The sequence below is a fragment of the Trematomus bernacchii genome, unplaced genomic scaffold, assembly GCF_902827165.1.
Source record: "Trematomus bernacchii unplaced genomic scaffold, fTreBer1.1, whole genome shotgun sequence".
Lineage (NCBI taxonomy): Eukaryota > Metazoa > Chordata > Actinopteri > Perciformes > Nototheniidae > Trematomus > Trematomus bernacchii.
Window position 1 is genome coordinate 19,601,980 of NW_022987973.1, and position 22,766 is coordinate 19,624,745.

The window sequence follows — 22,766 nt, forward strand, 5'->3', positions numbered from 1 at the left end:
CTACTGTGACACTCTTTAATGTTCAAAGGGGCCTTTTATTGCCTGTGCTGCAGCACCGCTTTTCAACCTCTGTCTGAAACCAGAGCCCAGTCTGCTCTAAATGGTAAGCTGACCCTGTTGTGATTGTTCAACCAGAGATGTTGTGCCCCTTAGCCTATCATGTAGAATGTGTTGGAGCAATAGCCAATGAGTGTGAGTGTTACATAGTGTTACATAGTGATGTCACTATGTTACGGAAGTAAACAAAGGAGTCCAATGGAGGTGTTTCAGGAAGGGGGGGGGGGGAGAGAGAAACTCCCTCTGGAGAGAACTTTGGAATTGTAGCTTTTGCAGACCATTTAAATGCACACAAACTGATATAACACACTACAGGGAAGGGAAAACCCCCCAAAACATAATAGGGCCAGTCAAATCTCATGTATTCATTTCATTTACAGCTCTGAATAGTACTTCTGTAAGATATTTATATAAGTACAATTAATACGTTTTGACTTTGCAGAGTTTGTATTATTCATTTGTTTCCATTCTCTGTATCACAGTGCATCTCTATGTTAAACAAAGAGAATTATTCCCACAGATTCAGCGCTTACACAAGACTGCTTGTAGAGAGAAGAAACACTGCAGATAAGATAGAATGAGGACAACATTATATTTTCCGCCTGGTCCATTACAATACAATACAAGAGTGGATGTGATGGAGCTGAACACTAGAGATGATTCTTCTCTTTGCGGCAGCTACATCTAACAGCAGGGCACAGACTCAAATAATTGCCTCATATGATAATTGCTACAAAGCTTCAAAAACAAGTAGTGCATTTTTTTCCATCTTGGTAAATTTTTTCCCCACATTTGCAATTAATCATAGCTTCAGATACTGCAGTGTTCACCCAATTAAATGTTGTAAAACACTATGCCCTCTAGCGCAGAACTACACAGGCGAGAAGCAGCTAAATGTGTTGTTCCTATCAAAAAGGGATGAAGGGGAGTAATAATTATGTAAACAGAAAATTAAATGCTTCAGACTTGTAGGGGAAATGAGGGCTGAATCAAACACCCCCCCACCCCTCTCTCTCATTTATCTGTTTCCCGTCCCTGCAGCAAACACCCCTCTTTCTCCTTTTACCAGAATACATTATAGCCTAGGTTTCATTGCTCGCAGTTAACTGGTTGCAACATGGTTCCTCTGTGATTAGCTCCGATAGCTAGATGAGAAGAGCATGAGTCAATGCCTTTGTCCTCTGCGTCGCTGTTTAGACTCGCTACTCAAATCCTCTCTATTTAAAACCCCTTTGTCTATACAAACCAGTCCTAGGTAATGAAGCGGACCATTAACAAGATTATCTAACTCATTCTGCCGCCGACAAAGGCTTTGCAATAGGCCGCTGATCATTAGGCTGGCAGCGGGAACAATGCTGATCCATAATCTTTTGCCGTGCCCTGTTTGAACTATTGTGGCTTATTTATTGTGCTCCAAGGGAGATTACATAATGGTAGCATTGTTATCTCCCCAGGGGAATTGCAATAAAAAAGGAAAGGTGGGAAGAAAAGGTAAGTAAAGGTGGAGGGAGTCTGAACCCCCCATCTCTTCTCACTTCCAGTCAGACTAGACAATCACAAGGAGTGAAATGGGCTCTTGAGATAGAGGCCTTTCTTAATGCGTCGCCTGCAATCAGACCGCTCACAGCAGGCGGACAAGAAGCAAACCACAGGCCTGCTCGCACTGGTTACAGACAGATATGGAGTTATATTCAAAGCTATGTATGTGATTACCAGTAACAAGCCGGATTTTTCCATTTAAGTGTGTACAATTTTGGAACAGGGTAGACGAAAAATGGTATTGGTTCGTATGTCCTGAAATATTTGCTCTGTCCACACAGCAGCGTTAAAAAAATCTTCCAACGCTTCTGCCCATTCACTTTGAATGGGGTGACGTCACTTTGCCTCACTTTTCGCCGAACTGCATTGTGGGAAGCAAAGCGGAGATTTCCAGGCATCTCAGGCTTCAAAAGTTGAGCAATGTTCAACTTTTGAAGCTGAAGTGGAAGCATCAGCCAATCAAATCCCGTTTATGCAAATCTGACAGTACAAGCGCTAGCCAATCAAACTGCGTGTATGCTGGGAGAGACATACCGCAGGTCATTTCCTCATATTCCAAAAAATTGAGGAGAAATCAATTATAGCGGTAGGGAATCACCCGGTGCTTTATGACCAGTCCCTATTTACCTACCGGGATACAAACCGGAGGAGCCAGGCATGGAGGGAGGTGGCAGAGACAGTGGTAGGTTTTCGCCTGTTTGGGGAGTTTATATCCAGTTTACTTCGGGCTTTTTTGCTTTGTATGTCGGGGGCGGGAGATTCATGTGATCGGTTGTTGGTCGCGTTGCTCGCAAAAAATCCCCAAGCTTCAGATACGCCCACCTCCAAGATTTTTTTAACGCTGCTGTGTGGACGTACCGTTAGGGTTGAATATTATCTGTGTTTATTCAGCTTACAAGGCATTGAACCTTTTTACATAGATTTGTGAGCATTTAATTTAAGCCTTCATACTTTACACTCCCTGCTGTACTTGGAGATAACTGATATTATACATCTGACTTAATCTGACATTCCTGTTTACTAAATGCTTTTTACTGGATACTGAAGACCCTTTTTTGGGCTCAAAATCTCTCAAGCTGTGATAAATACACTAATTTGAAACTAAATGTCTTTAATTGCGGCTTTAAATTGTGTTTTTCAACCATTACGGCTGAACAGTACGAGCCACTACAACAGCTGTACTGTCTGTTTGCATTATATCAGCAGCTGACAAATCTATTGACGCTAACAGTGATGCTGTATTGCTGTAGCAACAATCTCATGCATAATTACTCTGCAGTAATAGAAATGAGATGTGAGGTGAGAGAGGTGGCCGTTATTCAAGAGAATTTGCAATATCTTCTTAGTGAGTAAGCACTTAAACCTGCTTAACGCCATCAGTCAAGTCCCGTTCATGGGTTGTTGAGAGGAAATCAGGAACACTTTAAAGGAGAGGTGTCATGGCCATTTCCACTGATCATAATTCCATTGTTGAGGTATACTAAAATAGATTTATACTGTGCATTTTTCCAAACTCACATTGGTTTCTCATACAGCATCTCTGTAAACTACTTGTATTCACTGAATTTCACTCTCTGCCTTTAACGGCTCGTTGTAGCTCCCAAAGCTCCAGCCCCCACCCTCCCTGTGAGCACAGTGTGCTCTGATTGGTCGGGACGTTGTGAATCGCGCTGAGCTCCGTGGAGGTGTTGTTTCCTTGTTTAGCATACATAGCAAAACACAGCCAAACTCATCCTGAGCACACACAAACTCACAGCCGAAGTAAAAACAATAAGTGTGGCTTGATATTGAGTAAGAAAAAGGTTGATAAACGCTGTGAGAATGGGTCTGCAGAGAGAATTTCGCCGTGATCCCAACTGTCTGTTATCAGCCTGCAGCCAGGGAGGAGAAATCAGCTGAGCTGCCTTCTCCCTGCACACAGATGTGTGTGTGAGGAAGTCCGTGGATTGGTCAATTTGGACCAATCAGCGGGGGCTTAACGTAACGGCTCCGCGGACGTAACGTAACGGCTCCACGGATTGGTCCATTTCGTTCATGCCGTCCCGGAAGAATCAAATGGACAATGACGTATCTCCAACGAGGCGTTTTGGGGAGGTCTTTTCTGTGTTAGAGTTTTACTCGCTACAGGGTGTACTTTGAGGGGTTTTGACTCTGCAGACCGTTTACATGCATAAAAACCTTCATAACACACAAGGGGACGGGTAATAACCGGAAAAGCATGTCACTTCTCCTTTAAGGTATTTACTAAGGTATTCACTTAATGTTGAAGAAAGGGTTCTGGCAAGTTAAGGAGGGAACAGTACTTCATAATAAAATAATAACAGTAACAAAAAAAGATAGATTCAGAACATGAAAGCCATTGAGTATGCAAGGCCACTTCTGCAGCTGTCTTTGTTATCCTCCGTGTCAAAATAAAAAACAAAGGCTCAAATGATACCTTTGCCAATAAAAGGCACTTTCTTTCTAAACTAATTCACACGTGGCAGTGGAAAGGTTTGCTTTCACAGGAAATAAGGCAATATGACTCACCTATTTAGCTTTTAACATGTCAAGTTAAATACACCTTTTTTTTACTCAAAACCACAATTGTACCTGTTCTAGTGTGGAGTCATTGCTCAAGGCTGGCCAAAGACACTTTTTCACCTTATTAACATTAGCAGGGACAGGCTGTGGAGCTTCAGTCGCACTCAGACTAATTCCCTTATACCTGAAGGGGCCGCGGTGATGTATGAGGGGAATGAGATGGGAGGCACAGGTCGATTGGCCAACACTGTCGCCATCACACAGTAATGAGATCTCTGGGGGAGGGGGAAATAGAGGCAGATTCCTCCAACTCCCTGCTTGCATAATACTAATTGGCCAGAATAGAAAAGGTAAGACCTAGGAAGTCTTAATGACATTATTAAAAAGTATAGAATTTCCTCTCAGCTGCTTCTGACAAATATCATCAGTGAGAAGGGTTGACACCTTCGTGAGTTGAGTGTCATGATTGGCCAACACAAAACCCTGACCTCGACCTCATCCGACTCCTTTGGGAAGGATTAAAACCTCATGGCCCAACATGATTCTCACTTATGCTGTCGGGGCCTAAAGAGTTACCAACATATTGGCAGATTAACGTCAATGGCTGTGGCACGAAATGAAGTTGTATATTCAGGTGTACACATACTCTGTTTTGTTATTGTTGAGAATGAAGTGCAGTGCAATCATTTATCGCTGGTTTTGTTCCCAGTTTGTCTTTGTGTATTTGTAATGCTTGTTTAATATAAACTATATGATTATTATATTATATACATTATATTCCAACATCAGCATGGGTTGAGACTTTTTCCAACACATTTAGTCATTTCTATGTATTTCTATTTCATTATTATCCTAAACAATGTTTGAGAGATCCGCCTATATAGCTGATATTCCATCAATGTTTTACTTTGTGTGACTTTCAGGGTATAGCAAAAAATGCGCCGGCAGTGCTACAGTCGTACTATGTTGTCTGCAAGGGTGGGTGTGTGTGTGTGTGGGGGTGTGTAGCAAGAGCCTGGAAACAATCCAAAGGCAGAAATTGTGTGGAAGCCACTTTGCAAATTGCATTAATCTCTCCCAAGACCTGCTTCCCACCTGCCGCCCATCCTAATGCCTGTGTTACAGAGGATAGAGGTGGGTGGGTGCTGCTACACACACCTGCTTCTTTTTCCATATCCCGTTGTTTTGTGCCTCTTTCAAATAAGAGCATTTTGCATTTACTTTCTGTCTTGCTTTCTCAATCCTTCTCTCCTCTTTCGACTCTCTCTCCCTCTATCTCGATCTTTCGCTAATCATTGGAATGACTGACATGCTTTCCTCTGTGCTGTTCTTCTAATTACGACATCATTAGTTGTCACGGGGATGAGCAGCAGTGCAGATGCAGAACAGCACCTAATGAGTTAGAGATCATGGTGGATGCAACATGGCAGGGTCAAATGTAATCATGTTTTAATGTTTACCTCTGTTAATGAAGATAGAGGATTATCAAAATATCAAAAAATAATAATAAATGACATTTTACGGAGGATGCAGCCTTACAATCTGCAGTATTTGTTTTGATTGAACCAGCAATGTTGCATGTAAGGACTTGTCTCATTTGGTGATGTTGGCTCCTGCACAGCAACTGACCTCCCATGATGCAACATATTTTGCTGGTAGTTATTGAAATCATTTTTTAACAGTTCTGAAAATCAAGGCTGAATCAAGCTTAATGACGGTCTTATCTGTTGGACAGCAGCCAAGCATAATCACACAGTCATTACATAAAAGTGTTACTTGCAAACTCATGGGATCTCTCTATTTACAAATTGAGCACTAGACATGAGCAGCGCTGCAAATCAACACGCTACTTTTTGAGTGCTGACTGAATTGTGGCATTGATTGCTTGGCAATATTCTGATTAAAGATTTCTATATTTATTTATATTTAAATTCAAATAAAATGTTGTCACTTTCTTTTTAAAAACTAAATGATTGTATGTAATGTTAAGTTAATAAGTTAATGTTGTGCATGTGAGAGGTTTGACTTGTTATGCTAGTGCTATATTGTAGGAGTTTATTGACAAGTAGAAAAAACATATCATTTCATTTCACCAAGAACAGGAATTTAAAGACCTTACATTCAAAAGCTGCTTTGAATGCTTTAGTTCTGATTGTTATGAAACATTAACATGTAAATAAATTCAAATTTAGCTTCAATTACATTTACTGTATCAAACATGAATCTAGCATAAAATGTATTAACTATATAACAATTATTTCAAATTCATTGTGATGTACGTAGTTTTCGCTTTCAACAAAATGTAATTAATTCACCTCGAGATTGTCCTTGAATATCTAATATCTGCTCATAAGCAAACCTGAATAATAAATATATCTCTTAATTGACACGAAAGAGAAGGGATTTGCTGACATTTTACCGATGCGGAAGTGGACCTAAAATATAACAAACCCTTAGAACACAACCACAATTACATATGTAATGTGTTGTGCAATTTCGTCCAGGTGTTTTCTGAAAAAGAGATACATGTAGCATCTCAGTTGTTGTGGTTAATTAGCCAAAAACTAAGCTTCATGTTATGTTATGCACACAGTGTGTTTTCCCTCTCTTCACCTCGCTGGACCTAGTGTAAACATGGCTGTTAATCCTCAGGTGGACAGGGGGACTCCAGCTCCCGGGATGTTTCTGTAACTGTGATAATGGACCCCTGGGATATGTGTTGCACTCAGAAGGGAGCTCTGCTTGTGGAATCTACCAACACTCTAACGAGTCTCCCCAGACTCCGGGCCCTGGACCCGATCTGCCCTGAACCTGCAGCCAACGTCCCACTGCGACAGCCTTCAGTGCATATATAAAGTTTAATATAGTTCATCCAACACATGGCCGAGTGGACAGACGAGTCGTAAACTAAAGGTTGGATGTGTTTACTCATGCTCACACAAGAATGTCAGAGGGCATGGAAACAGCTACACAACCTTTCAGAAATGTGCACCAACATTAGGGTCACAGCACTACGATAGAAAAACAAATGTCAATTCCAGCTCACACAGGGTTTTCCCATGTAACTGGGTAACAAACATTATTGTAATTTCATGGGATTGTTATTTATCATTTCGAGGTACCGTTCAATAAAGGAGTTGTTAAACACTGAGTAGCTTTCTGAATTGGAAATCATTTAACAGCAATAAGTCACTCTTGCTGTAAATCTGTAATTTGATAACATGTGCAAACAGTTGCCATTTCTGAATTGGCCAGCCAGTGAAAATGGCCACTGTGCAAAAAGCCAATGTTTATTGGCAAGACATCTGCACTGATTGTGACAAGCTAATGAAACAAAGGTTGCATATTAAACATTATGTTCTTAACTTTCAGAGCTCCGTTTGGAGCAGGCCGGTTTTTAGACACACTTTGCGAAAGACGAAACGACTGCACTCGCACAGTTAAAAACATGTACTTGTCAAATTAAGCACCTGCATAGCACTTTGGGTTAAAAAAACTGTACATTTTGTTATGGTAAGTATCCGTTTGAGGGTTTATTCATGTTTGTTTGATTAAAGCACTTTTCCACTTTGCTTTAATTGCTGGTTGTCTTTTTCAATTTTCTGAAGATGACAACCTTCAGTGCTTTGCCTATTAGGCTGGAGTGTACTAAGAACCCATCCATGGGCTGAATGGAGGACTTTGAAAAGAGATAAGATATCTTTGTATATATATGTTATTCAACTGTAAGCACTGCATGTACAACACCTACAACCTGACACAATTCACAAAAAACATCTCTCATTTCTTCCCTCCTTCCTCCATCTGTATAATACTGCAGGGCAAATTAGGGTGGGCTGACAGGTCAACAGGGTGCGGGGTGTGCAGTGAGGGAGAGGAGGCACACATGTGGAAAAACAGGCTGAAACGACCCAGGAATCAATTTTCATCATCTCTGAGGCAGCTGCTGCCTGGTAAGGTGATGTGAGAGAGGAGTGAACCAGACCGACCATGATGTTAGGGAGCATAGGATCAGCCACCATCAAAGCGTGTGGAGGCAGGTCTGGGGTCTATTTGTGAGTCTGGAGGGCAGGGACTTACCTCTGCAGATGGTGCCGTTGCCCACGTAGCCCGGCTTGCAGGTACACAGGTGTCCTCTGATGGTGTTGGTGCAGATGGCGTTCTCATCACACTCATCTTGGCCGCTGGCGCAATCGTCATGCTCTGAGGGAGAAATAGAGAGACAGTCAAAAATATGTGTGTTTTTTTGTGTAAAAGATGGAGATGTCATGGCAGAAAAATGCTTTTATTTTTGGAGCTGAGCAGCTAGGAAATTCAACTCATTGGAGGTCACAGCTGAGCTTTTTCTTTCTGTCAACAACCAGCTTTATAAACTTTATGTTCACGTCCATGTTTCCAAACACCAGTTCAGCTTGGCACGTTCAAAATTAATGTGAAATAAATTACTTCAAACAATGACAAAGACCCAGCTGCTTTTTCCAGCATACATTTATTTATAAACCATCAGGGGTTGTTGGGAGCTACAGCTGATACATGCCAGGTGTGCCCACTGATTGCTCCGTATCAGCATCAATTAGCTTAATGATGTTGGCTTAGATACTAGGGACTAGTGAGACGAAATCAAGACATATTTCAACACTTAACATTCGCCATCTAGAAGATCATTAGAGAGTTTTCATATGATTATGAAAATGTTTTGCTTATAATTTTTCCCAATACCTCAGTAACATTTCAGTAAATGGCTCAATATAGACTGAAAGTTGAAATAGATAATGTGTGATTATCAGAATAACTTTTTGGTCAGCATTGGCTTCTTGTGTTTCCTCCCTAAAGTATCCAATGCTGATACAGACTTTTGATTGTCCGACAACATGAAGCAAAACAGTAAGAAAATTAAGCTCAGTTATCTCTTTTTTAGAATCCTTCCAATCCTTCCTTAAATCTTAAAGTGAATAGAGTTGTGCAGTGATGAAGTATTTTTGTAGGCCAGACCCAGAAGTTAGCATAGGGTCCCTCGACGAAAAAGCAGTTGGATTTCCCCATTGGATTTCCGTATATGGAAGAAAATAAGCTTTGTGGCGAACACAAGTTTATGATACTTAACAGGTTTTGTCCAGCAGGATAATCTCTACATATTAACACCACTTTTGGTTTTTCAACCAAAAGTGTTTTTTTGGTTCGAGGGAACCTGAATTGGTGAAATTCTAAGTATTTTCCTGGTTTTAGAACACATTACTGCACCACTATAAAAGTTATTAAAAAAAACATTTTGACAATATAGTTAGATAGATACTGTATATGTACTGTAGTGTAAGGGTTGTGTTATCCATGAGTGAAATCCAACACCTAACTATAAATTAAAACTAACACTGTACTGTAGGTTTCCATCATATGAGTCAACTATAAACCCGATACCAATGAGGAAGAAAGACCAATATCAGAGTGCTGTTAGTATTAGTAAATAATAGACTATAACCTTGAAGCAACTTTCGTTCAAAGATACTTCTTATCAAGATAACTCATTTAAAGAATACAACATCAGATTTGAACATCAAGGCAGTAAACAATGCGTGATTTGCCAGTTAAAAAGTATTGGCTACACATGGCTGCGGAGATGCAAACTGATCCAACAATCACACAGTGATTAATGTACCACATCAGTTCTCTCCAGCTCAACAGAGGATGTCAGAACCCTGTGATTGAGATATTGGCATTCCCCCTTTATCCTTGAATTAAAAGTACCACTGTCCTTCATGGGCTGGATACATTCAAGAACCATACAAACTGAGAGACTATTTTATTATAGAAAACAGTGCAAGGTTAGCATTATAATGTTGTTTCATGAATTTGTTTCATTCATGTAACATTGACTTACAATAACATGCTGGTACACTGCACACTATTGTATGTAGTACCTGCTCATTGTTTTGTATTCTGCTGTGTACTATAGGTGCTCTCTTGACTTGTATTGTCTTGCAGCTACCTCGTGGCAAAAGGAAAACAGGTGGGGTTTATTTCACAGCCGGGCAGCTACAATCCTCCAGATGTTTGCTAAATATCCTTGACTTTGACTCAGACTTTGGTGGTTGGCTTCATATGCTGAGTACCTCTGAGAACTCACACCCTGTAGCCTCAAAAAAGGGCACTTATAAAGGTTTGCAGCTTGGAATTACAATGAATGTTAACAATGAGCCATGTTTCATAGGGAAATCATATGTTCACACAACCAGTTATTAAAGTGTGAGGCTGGAGTTAACTAGGAACGCTCTTGAGAATTCAATAATAAATTCCCCTCTATGTTTTTCTCAGATAGACGATATGCAAGGACAGAAGAAAAAAAGTGATGCTGCATTTATATAGACGTTTTCTTTTTTTTCATTTTTAAAGAGTGCCATTGTTGAAATACTTTGTAACTGCTTTAAATCACCAGCTTTTACAGTTATCTCTTGTGCTGCAGTTTTCTCTGCTTCACCCTGAGTCAATATGATTTATTTATGTAATAACAATATCAACAATACGAAGCATTTCATGCCATAAAAGTGCACGCACCAAAACTAATTTGCAGTAACTCATATTACCAAAAAACAAGTGACACAGGTTGGAACTGTTGCCACTGAGGGTCTTCAAATCCAGGACAGTTTCCATCTCTGACCTTTTGCTAATCCAAACTCCTCCAATAACTTTTATGATGCCCCACAATTCAGCTGAACTGCTCCAGATAAAAAGTGAATTGATCCATGCGTGTGCAGGGAATCTTGGTAAAATCAATGCTGAATGTCAATGGCTCCATACTGTAACTTCCTTTTGCAACTTTCTAACAATCTGCGATGTACAATTCTAACTCCACTTTTGTCCCAAGCTTCTTCTTTAAGATTGTATTAGAATTGCACATGCTGATTTTATTCAACAAAAGAGATGTGTTCAAAGGTCACAAATGCAACACAAAACACATAGCTTTCATGCTAACATTTTCCTTAAAAACCAAGCTTTTTTTATTGAAGACATTTGTTACGTCTTAATGAGAAAAGCAGATGTGTTAATCTTAACATTATGGCTCTGTTCGATTTAAGCGTCCTGGTAAGTCATGACAGTATGCAAGTGAGTCCGCACTCGCACTACCAGGACCCTGAAAAAAAAACAGTTTATTTGATCTTTACTCCAATGTCAAAGGGAGACAAGCGTTGTGTTCATGTAAGATACATAAGTTACTAATACTAATTAACTGCAAAATAAGTGTCCTATTTAGAGTTTATCATGTCATTATTAGGGAATAGTTAATACTGATTTCTGTCAACTCAGGTTTTTTAAGTCCGCAGTGCATCAGCCTGCTGCAACATGCTATTCTCAGCAGTATCAACACGTCATGGCTTCAACACAGACTTCATGTTTCACTAATGAGCCCCATTGAAACGTCCTAATGAGGCTGCTAAGGAGGCGACCTGAGGCCACCAAAACTGCATAAGAGGCAATGAGCTTATGCACGGTTGTGGAAGTCAGAAAAGGATATCAGTTTCATCAATTTTTCAAAAGAACATAATTAAAACAACATGAAAGAATAATAATGAATCTCTGTGTTACTATTAAATATGAGATTAATGGATTTTTGGCAACGTGTTTATTGATTCTTACTGCTGAGCTTATCAAGCTGATTAAGCGGCAGTTAATGCAGCTTCAATTAAATATCTAACAGGATTTTATATGATCATAAACAATACTTTAAAAGGCAACCTTTGATGATTCTGCGGCGGGGATTTACAACAGTGCTGCACTGCACAACTATCTTTTATATCCAACCATGAACTGTGTCTTTAAGTGCCAGTCAAGACCTGGCCTGAGGCTTCCTCCACTCACAAGGTACACACTCACTAGAACACACTCCTTATCAATATGCAAAAGATTTGGAGGGAGTCATGACTAAAACATTCCCCTTAATTAATGAGTGGTGCTCATGAAGCCCTGGAGCAATGAGGAGAAATTATTTAGCTTTTCTCTTCCCAAGGATTTCCTCCCCACGTTGAACTATAAAGTGGAGGTGAATGTCAACAGTGCTGGTGGGATGTGTTAGAGTTTATGCGAAGGGATATGAAATGTAGACTACATTAATGTTAGAGTAATAGAGGAAGTTACGTGATTAAATATTCAGTCCGTTAATGGCTGTGATCTAATGGGGGAGCGAGCAACACAATCAAAACACTGGCAGCCATGGCTGCTCATTAATGCCGTTTAATGTCCACCGGCCAATTAGAATTATAGGTTTGGAACAGACAGATGCAGTGGCTGAATTCATGGATAATGAGTAAGTGAAAAACCGCAAAACTGAATAAGCAATAAATCCTCCCAGAACACACGTGGTGGCGCAACGGCCAGTTCAAGCATTGTTCAAACAGTTTGGTATTATTCTGACCTTCAAAAGTGATTTGCCGTCTCTGGGGTATTTTGGTGCCAAAACTTCAAAACGACAGCAAAGTTCAAGTTGAAGGACCTAAGTTCTTGGGTCTTACATTAAAATCACTCAAAACAAGGCAGTAGGTAAAATCTGAAATGAATCAATATGTGAAGCACATTTATATGTGTTTGAGAGCTCCACTATTCTCTATTCTGCTACTGACTGTGTAAGAAGTTGTATACAATTAATGTATTTTAGCATGCTGGGCTGTAGTGCCCATTTAAGTTTTTGCTTTTTTAATAAGCATCCAGCTTTGAAATATTTTTTTTCAGCCAAGTTCCTGCTTACCAGCACACAATATTTATGCTAGGAAATAAAGCATATTTAATATACTGAATACAGCTACAGCGTCCTAAAAAGGTACATTTTATATAGAGCTTTACTGTTTGTAGTCTTTCTGACTCCTCAAAGTGCTTTTACATATACAGCAGTCGCCCAATCTCACACATTCATAAAGAGTCAGAGGCTTTTTGTCACTAGACAATACAATTGTAAATTGTAATGAATGGAATTAACTTATTGGAATATAAATGTTAGTATTGCATTTAGTATTATATCATTTGTTCTAGGTGTTACGCATAAATACTCCAAATTATAGTATACCCATTTGAGAGACACTGGTTCAGTGCATAATTTAAGTGAGATTATTTCCTTACAATAAAATAACCTATCTGAAGGGATCATTGACGAGTCACTGTTAAGTTATTATATAGTACGCTCAGTGGAGATAACAACAGCCACGTCCGAACAAGCTGTCCATCTCTGTCAGCGTTGATGTAATTACTGATGATTATGGAGTGATGTGGTGTCAGGGCCAGGCATGTTGAGGTGACACCCCCAAAAGTGCTGGGCTAATGGTGTGTAATGACGGATCACCAGGACAGCGGCTATTACACTCAGTGTGGCCTCTGCACAGTGAACACACTGTAAAACGCAGGGTAATAAGAGGATCAGAGGGATGACTGAGCCTATTTCCCATCTCACAGGAATACTGGGAAAACCCAATTGGTTCCTCACCAATGAAGGCAGGTCAGAACTAGATCTGTGTCCGAAATCCTTCCTATGTTCAGTCATTTACTGTTCCCTATAGGATTAGTGGTTTAGTGAGCAGTAAATATACTAAAGCAGAGATTTACACTTTTCTACACAAGGTGCTAAAGATTGGACAGTGAATATGTCTTGGTTAATTTACCTCATTTGCAATAATGCCTTAATTACTGCAAACTCAGAAGTAATTCAAATTCTTTCTTTTATTCTTCAGTTTCTCTCTTTTTGCTTCTGTCGGTGTGTCATAAAGCCTCGGGATAAATGTTAATTTCCCACCAAAGTTGAATAACGTCCAAAGTATTGGCACCTATTGGCCTCTATTTGCACTGCCTCGAGCTAATTATGTGTGTCCACTCGTCTCTTCATACATCAGCATCTGTTCAATGCACTTTATCGTCTCAATGGAATGTGAGGAAGCAGTTGGGATTATATCTTGACTCAAGTATGGTATTCAAGCCAAATCTTGAGCTACTTCAGTTCCTTGGCGAATGTTTGTCAATGTGTCAATGACTGTTGTGTTAATAAGGCGTCGTGTGAATAGTGCCTTTTTTCATCATGTCTCCTACAAACAGTCAACTTTCTTTTTTTGACATGCTACTGATCTTTATTTAGCCTCAACAAATTAGATTTAGTTGCATGAAGTCAAAGAATCAACTGTCATTTGTCATGGTTTTGGCAGGAATTGACAAAACTGTCTTGGTGTATATTGATGGATTGGAAAGTGCTCATATGAATCATTTTGGATGACATAATGACTTGGTGTGAAGTATATTACTTTAAATATAAACCAAACTATTTTTGTGTTACATTATTCTGCCTGATTTATTCACTTACAGTTTTTACTCTGACCTGGCATGGAATTGGGTGAACATGTTAAGGATAAAACGAATAAATGATGACTTGTGTAGAGTAAAGTGTCCTTAAAAATCTAGATATTTTTCAAAGGGCAGATTTGATTACATTATTTTCCCCTTCCAAAAGATTCACAGTTATTCTCTCATTCACTCTGACCTGGTATGAAAGTGTGGAGAATAAATTATGATTCTTGTACAGTAAGCTGAAATGTAATAGTGGAGATCTTCTGAAAGGGCAGAATTGATTGTCAAGAAAAGTGTCTTCTTTCTGTGAGCTAAGAAAGTTTTAGCTCAATTATTTTGTGCTCTAATAATGTGAGAGTGCTGCTGTGGCTCATTCAGCCGAGTGAGTGGCATCTGTCCTCAGCTTTTAAAGGCTCCCTCTCCCAACAACCAGCTTTCTTTTAAGCCAGTAAATACTGGAGTAGCAGTGTCTCCCATAACATTCTTTATGCATGCCATTTGTGTCTGATGTCTATTTTTAATTGTCTTTTGGTTACTTTCTCTCATAACAAATGTATAACTCAAACTGGATTTCCAATGTCAATTCACATTATCTTTTCACAGAGAAAGTAAACAGAAGTCAGCGTTGTTTGTGTCCGCTGTTCTCACGTTGCATCTCTTCTCTTCTTTCTTTCAGAACTCTTTTTTTGGTCTGCAAAACGTAAAAAGAGACAGAACATTGAATCTTAAATCTGAGTGTAATATGGGATCTACGAGTTAAACCAATACTTTATGATTCACTTTAACTTTGCACACTACATTTCTAAAACATGTCCTTGTCCTTTTTAGCTTCCATCATCGTCTCGTTCAATAATGTTAAGCAGAACACTTCAGGAATGTGAAATTTAATGACCAGTGACAAGCTCATAAAAAAGAACATTGCACAATCCTGTCGATTTTTCTTTCCTTTTTTTTTGGTGCCAACCAAAGTCGTCATGCTCATTTTCTGCCTCGGCCTTGCAGCTCACCTTGACGTGATTTGAGCTCAGCAGAGATCTGCCCGGGGGGGGGGGGGGGGGGGGGGGGATATTGATTGTCCGTCATAGCATTTAGCCTAGAGGACATAGATTTCCATACATTTAGTCAGAGGACATTTCTGAATTTCTTGCAGTAATCCACCTAAAGTTCAAGTGGCTGTTTCATTTTAACCCATCAGTCAATGTATTCCACCTCACACGGTTCCCAAAACCCTGCATGCAAGCCATGTGTGGACTCAAAACAAGAATATGTAATTATCAAGATTTTATTTCATCATAATGGGGCAAAAAGGGCACCTTGCATGGGCTATCAAGAGTTATAACTTTATATATAATGGTGACCTTTTAAGAATAGTTTATCTGTGCTTTTTGGATGCCTAATTATAATGAATGTCATCAATGAGGTAAGGCACTGAAGTCAGGTGAGTAGGCATTAGGTTTATGCAATTGTCTTTCGAAATATCATGGAATCTATAAGAAAATGTGACATAAGTAGTATAATAAAATTCCCATTGTTAAAGGGACCCTATTAAGCTTATTGGGGGTTTTCATCCCCTGTATATTATAGGTTTTTGTGCATGTAAATGGTCTGCTAGAATCCCCAAATCCCCCCCCTGCCTAACCGTAAGATTGTGGCATCACTATGAAACACTTGCGCTTCTATTGGCTAGCGCTCCAACACATTGTCCGTGATAGGGGACATCTCTTAGCGGGTAACCAATCACAACAGAGCCGGCAAGCTGACCAATCAGGGCAGACTGGGCTCTGGTTTCAGACGGAGGGTGAAAAAAGGAGCCGCAGAACAGGCAGTATGAGAACAATAATGCACTTTTTGAACATTAAAGCATGTAAACATGTCACAGAAGAGGCTTGGAGAAAATAAATATGAAATCTGAAAAAGAGCATCATAGGGCTGCTTTAAGAGGGTACATCCTGCTAGCAGCATCAAGCATGCTAGCAGGATACTCAAGTGTCTTTGAGAACCTTGAGTATCCTGTTTCCCAAAAACAATGAATGTGGTTTTAACCATAAAGAAAATCTTTCCTTAACCCAACACGACCTTTCCTTTATTATCAGATAAGTTCTCTGAAACATAGCTTCTGACAAATAATCTCCCTTTACATAATAAAAAATAACTTGATTTTCAGCAGTGATGGAGCATTTTGACATCTTGTTTCTGTTCACCTGATTAAATGAAGTCCTTTATTCCCCCTTTCTTTTGACTATGTTTTGGATGCGACCAAACAATGAGCAGCTACATGCTACACTATGTTCTACAGCTTTGTCTAACTGCTCTTCGGTTTTGAACAGGTAGCATAGATTGTTTTGTTAAAAATATGTTCTTGCTGTTCAGAGCTGCTGGCTGTCTGTCTATTCCCACTAATAAGTGCAGTGAACTAAACACAGAAGAGCTGCAAGCCACACAACCAAGCCAATAAACTGAACAATGCTGGGAGAGGAACTGCAGAGTTGGGTGTTTTGATATTATGAGCAACTGCTTTCACATATAATTCATTGTAATATAAACATTAATTTGACCCAAATCCACCATAGAAGTGCAGTATATATAAGTTGCTTTGTGGGTCGTTTTAGAATACTTTTATGAAAGTATGGGGACTTGTATAAAAAATGGATGGAAGCACAAAGCTGATGCTGTGACTATACTGCCAAACATTGAACATAAAGTATAACCAGGTTACACAATGCAAGCATTTGCAACACAGCATTTCCACTTTTCTTATGATCTAGAATGGTAAATAGGCCACGAGCAGTTTTTTTACAAGGCGCTTTGCAATATGCCCACGCATCAAAGCACACATATTTTCAGGTAATGGGAGCTTATTTAAAGAGATTAGCATGGTAAATATGCACATTTTGCATTTGGAAAACGAGGCAGGAAAGAGGGGGAATGAATAAAAACTGAAAAGGTAAATCTGAGCAGATTCTAGGGTAGTGCATGCGTTGTAGTCACATGGTATTATTCTAATAAAGCATTAAAGACATGGCACTGAAAAAGCAAGCTTCTCACTTCTATGCTGCAAATATTTGTCTTTACAGCGTGAATTACAGCCCGTTCTTTAGTAATATTAGCTCGGTTTGCTTTATGCCATAAAGCAAATTTCCGGAACTGGATGCCATAAACTTTATGGCTTCCAGTTCCGGAAATATTCATATTCTCTCTGTGTACAGTAGTACGTGAAGCAGCACTGCGAGGTAATGCAATTAATTCACCACCAAATGAAATATAGAGCTCCAGGCAGTAAGGATGCTTAGGCTGCAATTCAAATTAATGAAAGCATGTTTCATTAATGCACTCTGTCAGTAAACATCCATCCAATAGCTGGAGTGCATTATTATTCCACATGTCTCCATGTGTATTCAACCAGGGAAACAGGAAGATGAAGCATCGCAGAATAAGAGCGTAAGCAGCGTAACATGCATGGACATCACTCTGAATGCATGTGCTGTCTGCTGTCGGAAAAAATGAACCCACATTGAATAGTTATAGGAAAGCTAAATATAAACACAACCTTCTCAGTGCCAATTACAAATAAATGAAAGTGAGCAGTAAGAAAAACTTATCTGACTCCTTCCCAAACTGTGTTTGATGGGCTTATTAAAGTAGCTGGTGCTGAGCCAGCCTCACGGCGTGACCTCCATCTCTGAAGAGCTAATGTATACAGGGAGGGTTGCCAAGGTTTCCAGGCTCGTCACACCTGAGCTCCACATTCATTACATGTATAATTGGAATTGGATTTGATTAAAATGTCATTAAACATATAAAGTGTCTTTGGGGGGGATGCAGCCTTTCCCAATGCTAGCATTTTGGAGAATATATGTAGCAACTGATGCATGAAATTAATGGCAGCTTCTTTAGCCGTCCATACAGCAGATTGAGCATATTGTCTATGAACACAACTTGATAAGAACAAATATATTGATCAGTAGAGTGCAGATGTGGATAGAAAAGACAAATAAAGGATGAATGAGGCTGCAAGGTAATGTGGTCGTCTTTGGATCAGAAGGTTGTGGGTAAGATCTCAGCCCTTCAGTCAACATGTTGATATATCCTCGGGCAAGATGCTTAACCCCGAGTTGCTCCCAATGGCGGATGTGAATGTGTCTGAATGTTAGCTTACTTGGGAAAATGGCACATTGCCCTGTATGAATGAGGTGGGAATGGGTGAATGAAGACTTGCAGTATTTAAAGTGCTTTGAGTGGTGGAAAGACTGGATAAAGCGCCATATTATATTATAAGCACTTGAATCTCTTGGAGTTAAAATACAAGCCTGTATTTATGTCAGCTAAAGGAACAATTAAGGAGCTGTGGTAGACAGACAAATACTATTAATTTGTGCTTGATTATAATAATCTGCATTTTGTTTCGTAAGTACTAATCAGATGAATTCAACCAATAGCCAGTCAAACTTTTTCCTTTTTTGAAAAATCTCAAATCTAATTATTTTCTGAAATTATTTTCACATTACATGTCCTTTGAATGGGGTGACCATTATGTTCTTTTCAACAACATATGAAGTGAAGTCGTCCGGGACTGAAAGTGAACTGATTTGGGCCGCATCAAGACAGATATGACAGCGCTGCAGCGTTTTGACGAGGGGAGGTAAGGAAGCTAACGCATCCTGCCACATGTCTTCTTCCCCAGAGCTGCTTCCATAGAGGTGAGATCAAGTGGAACCACAATTACTGCAGCCTCCTATTGTTTACAGGGAGCTGTCTCCACAAAAGAACAGGCAGCTCCGCCAGGCAGGAGAGACAGGGAGAGATGAGTGTCCGATGCAAAAGGTGAAACATGATGTGTCGTGTAACAGTTGCTATAGGTGACATTTTGTTCCTCTGAGGAAGGAGCTGCTCAGATTGTAATATTGAGAGGGGGTTTGCAGACTGTATTTTGCCTACAGCGATGTTAGGTTTGTTTGTAGGTGGACAAAGCCTTGAGTTGTCTGCTGTCCATAGAGACACACTACAGTACACACGCACAAACTGGCCTGAAGCTAAACAACTAGAGAGAAACAGTGAAAAACACAAACACTGGATTGTCTTAGAACGCATTTCTCCTACATTCCCCGTGTTGTAGTTCAGCTTCACTAGATCCGACTAAGGACATGTACGCGATGTCACAAACATAAAACTGTTTAAAACATGAATTATGTGTTCACATAAAAAAAAGGTAGAGCTCTACTGCACCAACAACCAATGCTTTAATGAAGGCACACAATAAAGAAATGAATGTAAGGTAACAATTTCAAAGGAGCTGTTTCCAGTGGCAAGTCCAATTTGTACGTTATTTATATATTTAGGTAGTATTAAATGGAAACATTGAACTTATTTTTCTACTACATTTATACGAAAGTGATAGTTACTTGGTACTTTGCAGATAAAGGTTTTATATACAAATCATTGCTCAACTATACACTTGCTGGTTTACACATTAGAAGTAAAAAAAGACACAACACAGGAGGGGAACAACTTTTCAAATAAAACAGGGAACACTGACAGATTGGGAAAGTGGTGCTCAAAGCCCCCAGAAATCTAATTGAAGAACTCAACAACAAAGTCTACATGCTCATTTTCAAAAAGAACATTCCGCCATTAAAACGTATCAAACTACAATGCAGAGCACCCTAAACAACAACAACCTAAAACCTTTTATGTCTTAGAAAGCAGTCAAGCAAAGAAACACAAAATCAAACTGTGTGTCCAAATCCATCTCAAGGTTACAAACACAAGGAAACAATAGTCCAATTTATTTTAAATGTCCCCTATTATACTGTATTTCAACAATATATTATAGGTCTCAGATATATACAAAGCATGTCTCTGAAGTGTTTGGCTCCAAATACCAAACAGATCATTGTAGCATGCCATAAACCCTTCTGTCTCAGCCCTGTTCCAAAAGTGCTGATTCTGTGTCTGTAGCTTTAAATGCTAATGAGCTGCTGCTGGCCACGCCCCTCTGAGAGATGATTGGTTTAAAAAAACACAATGGTGCTCTAGGAGGAGATTCAGGTGATAAGGTGGGGGGGTACCTTGGTTGGCTATTGGCTAATGGTTGCACAACCCAGAGCCGTATAATAGAAGAGTTACGACATCTCCGTTCACTCCAATGGACCAGTTTTTTTACAGCAATGGCGGATCGTGGAGCCGTCAATAGTTCCCCGGAAGTTAGCTTGCCGCTGACTTCCGGGGAACTATTGCGGCCAGCAACACAGTAGAGTTGCAGCATAATAGACCGTTCGTGATGGACTTTTAAAGGTAAGAAGACGTTTAAAGATTTATATTGCAGATATTATCAGCACATCTGAGTCAAATGAACATGTGTATTAAAGGATGTTAGTGGATTATCCCTAAATCAGTAGATTTAGGGAACGTTTACAGATAACAGATTAGGCTAGGATGCCGGATAAAGTTAGCAACACACGTTAACCATGAACAGCTATTAATCCGTTCTCCTAATGTTATTTCATCCAACGTTGTGGAATTAGAGAAAAAGGGCTTCTAAACGTGATTTTTTTGTGGGGTGGAGGAATATAATATTAGTTAAATATAACATTGGGGCACGTGTGATTGTAATGAGTGGAGGTGGAGAAATTACGATCTCCATTTTGGAGTAGACCTACAAACTAGTATAATAAAGTTAACGTTACACAATAATAAGGAAGAGAGCTATTTGTGTGATACATCGCTATTGATATTAATTTAGAGTGCATATTTGAGACTTCCAAACAGTAAACAAAAACGTAATTTATGGGTGAGTGTTTTTAGTGTATTCTGTTGATTATTACCTGTCTGTATTATGTTGGAGCTCAGCTGATTTTGAAATGATGGCAAAGTGAGAGTGAAAACACAAGGTACATTTAATACTACTGTTGTATATAAGTAAGCATACTAAACATGTATTCTATCACTGTATTATATAAGTAATCTTGTTAGTGTATATTAGTAACCTACTGTATGGCAGGTGGAGGGGCAGTGATGTTACAGGTGGAGGACTTACTGGACATGTATACACTCATTACATACTGTACGTAAAATATGACCAAGAATGTGAGACAACTTTATACAAATTCATATCACATCCATTACTGATGCCATTTGTCATACTTTGTTAAACTCACAAATAATAAAGTTCCATAACTTCAGTTGGAAACAAAGACCACACCTTATCTCCCCAAGGCAATTTCCCATCCAATAGGTGTGCTATATAGGTGTGTATAACCCTTTCTCCTGTCTGTTTCTCCCTCTGTCAGCACAAGAACCAGAGGGGGATTCAATAGAGCCTGAATACCTGCACTGAGACCCTCACCCTGCACCCTGAGTCTCAACTCTCAGAGTTTTTCAAGCCTTTCCCTGTTATTTGTATTAAACCAAACATTAAGCTTCCCAATGGTGTGGTCTTCGTTTTGTGGAAAAAGTGCAAATGCAGTGTTTGAATATGATTACCTCACATATTTTGTTGCGGCTGTCTGTTTTGATTGTTAAATTGCTCCTGCTGACTTGAGCTAGCCATTTTTTCCTCCTCTCTGTGTCAGTGGGGAAGCCGTACATTCTGATTCTTACTCCTTTCTCTGAGCGATTGGAGCATCCCCAGGCAGCACAGCAATCCATGGTGGAGACGATATGCCAGGACAACACGGAGGAAAAGACACAGACAAACTGCATGACATGCTATTCAATGTTTATTGAATTCCATGTATTTACAATGGATGTTCCTAAAACAACACTTTTAACGTCATAATCATGTTGCTGCTAGTCCATTGATAGTCACCTGTTGGTCTCCTGTCCTTTCTGAAAGTCATAAAGATGACATTAGTCATTTAGATTACTTATGTCCTCAAGTACCATGGGATTACTGAAACCACCATGAATTAAAAAAATGGTAGAAATTAATCTAATCTAAATTTTGAAGCATTCCTTGCCATCCCCTCCCTCTAAATATATCAATAAACATTTGGAAGTGATGCTCCTGACTACCATACCTGTTTAAGAAGATAATATTTGTTTTAAATAATTCAAAGCAATACACAACAGCAACAGGCTCTTTAACCAAGGCAACAGCCTAACATGTATATGTTAACAAGTAAACTAGCTGTTCACACTATTCCTAATATTATCCATAAATATTAGCAGATTCTATTTATTTTTTAAAACATATTGATGTAAATACATACACATATCGGTATGTTGTATACATATTGTAAATCAAGACCTTTATTCACTACTTATTACCAAAAATCGTAGTTCTATCTCCGGTAATCATGCATTCATATGTCCCGCCACGAACTTCCGGGGAACTATTG

The 22,766-nt window shown here is 39.4% G+C and overlaps 1 protein-coding gene across 1 annotated transcript in view; it reads right to left on the bottom strand.

The window, feature by feature from the left end:
• The window catches only part of LOC117471831 (protein kinase C-binding protein NELL1-like), a 297,298-nt gene that overhangs the window by 68,411 nt on the left and 206,121 nt on the right, over nucleotides 1-22,766 (bottom strand). Inside the window, exon 14 of the mRNA XM_034117067.1 lies at nucleotides 8,200-8,322. Within this exon, the coding sequence (XP_033972958.1) occupies nucleotides 8,200-8,322 (123 nt within the window). The remainder of the gene's footprint in view (nucleotides 1-8,199; nucleotides 8,323-22,766) is intronic.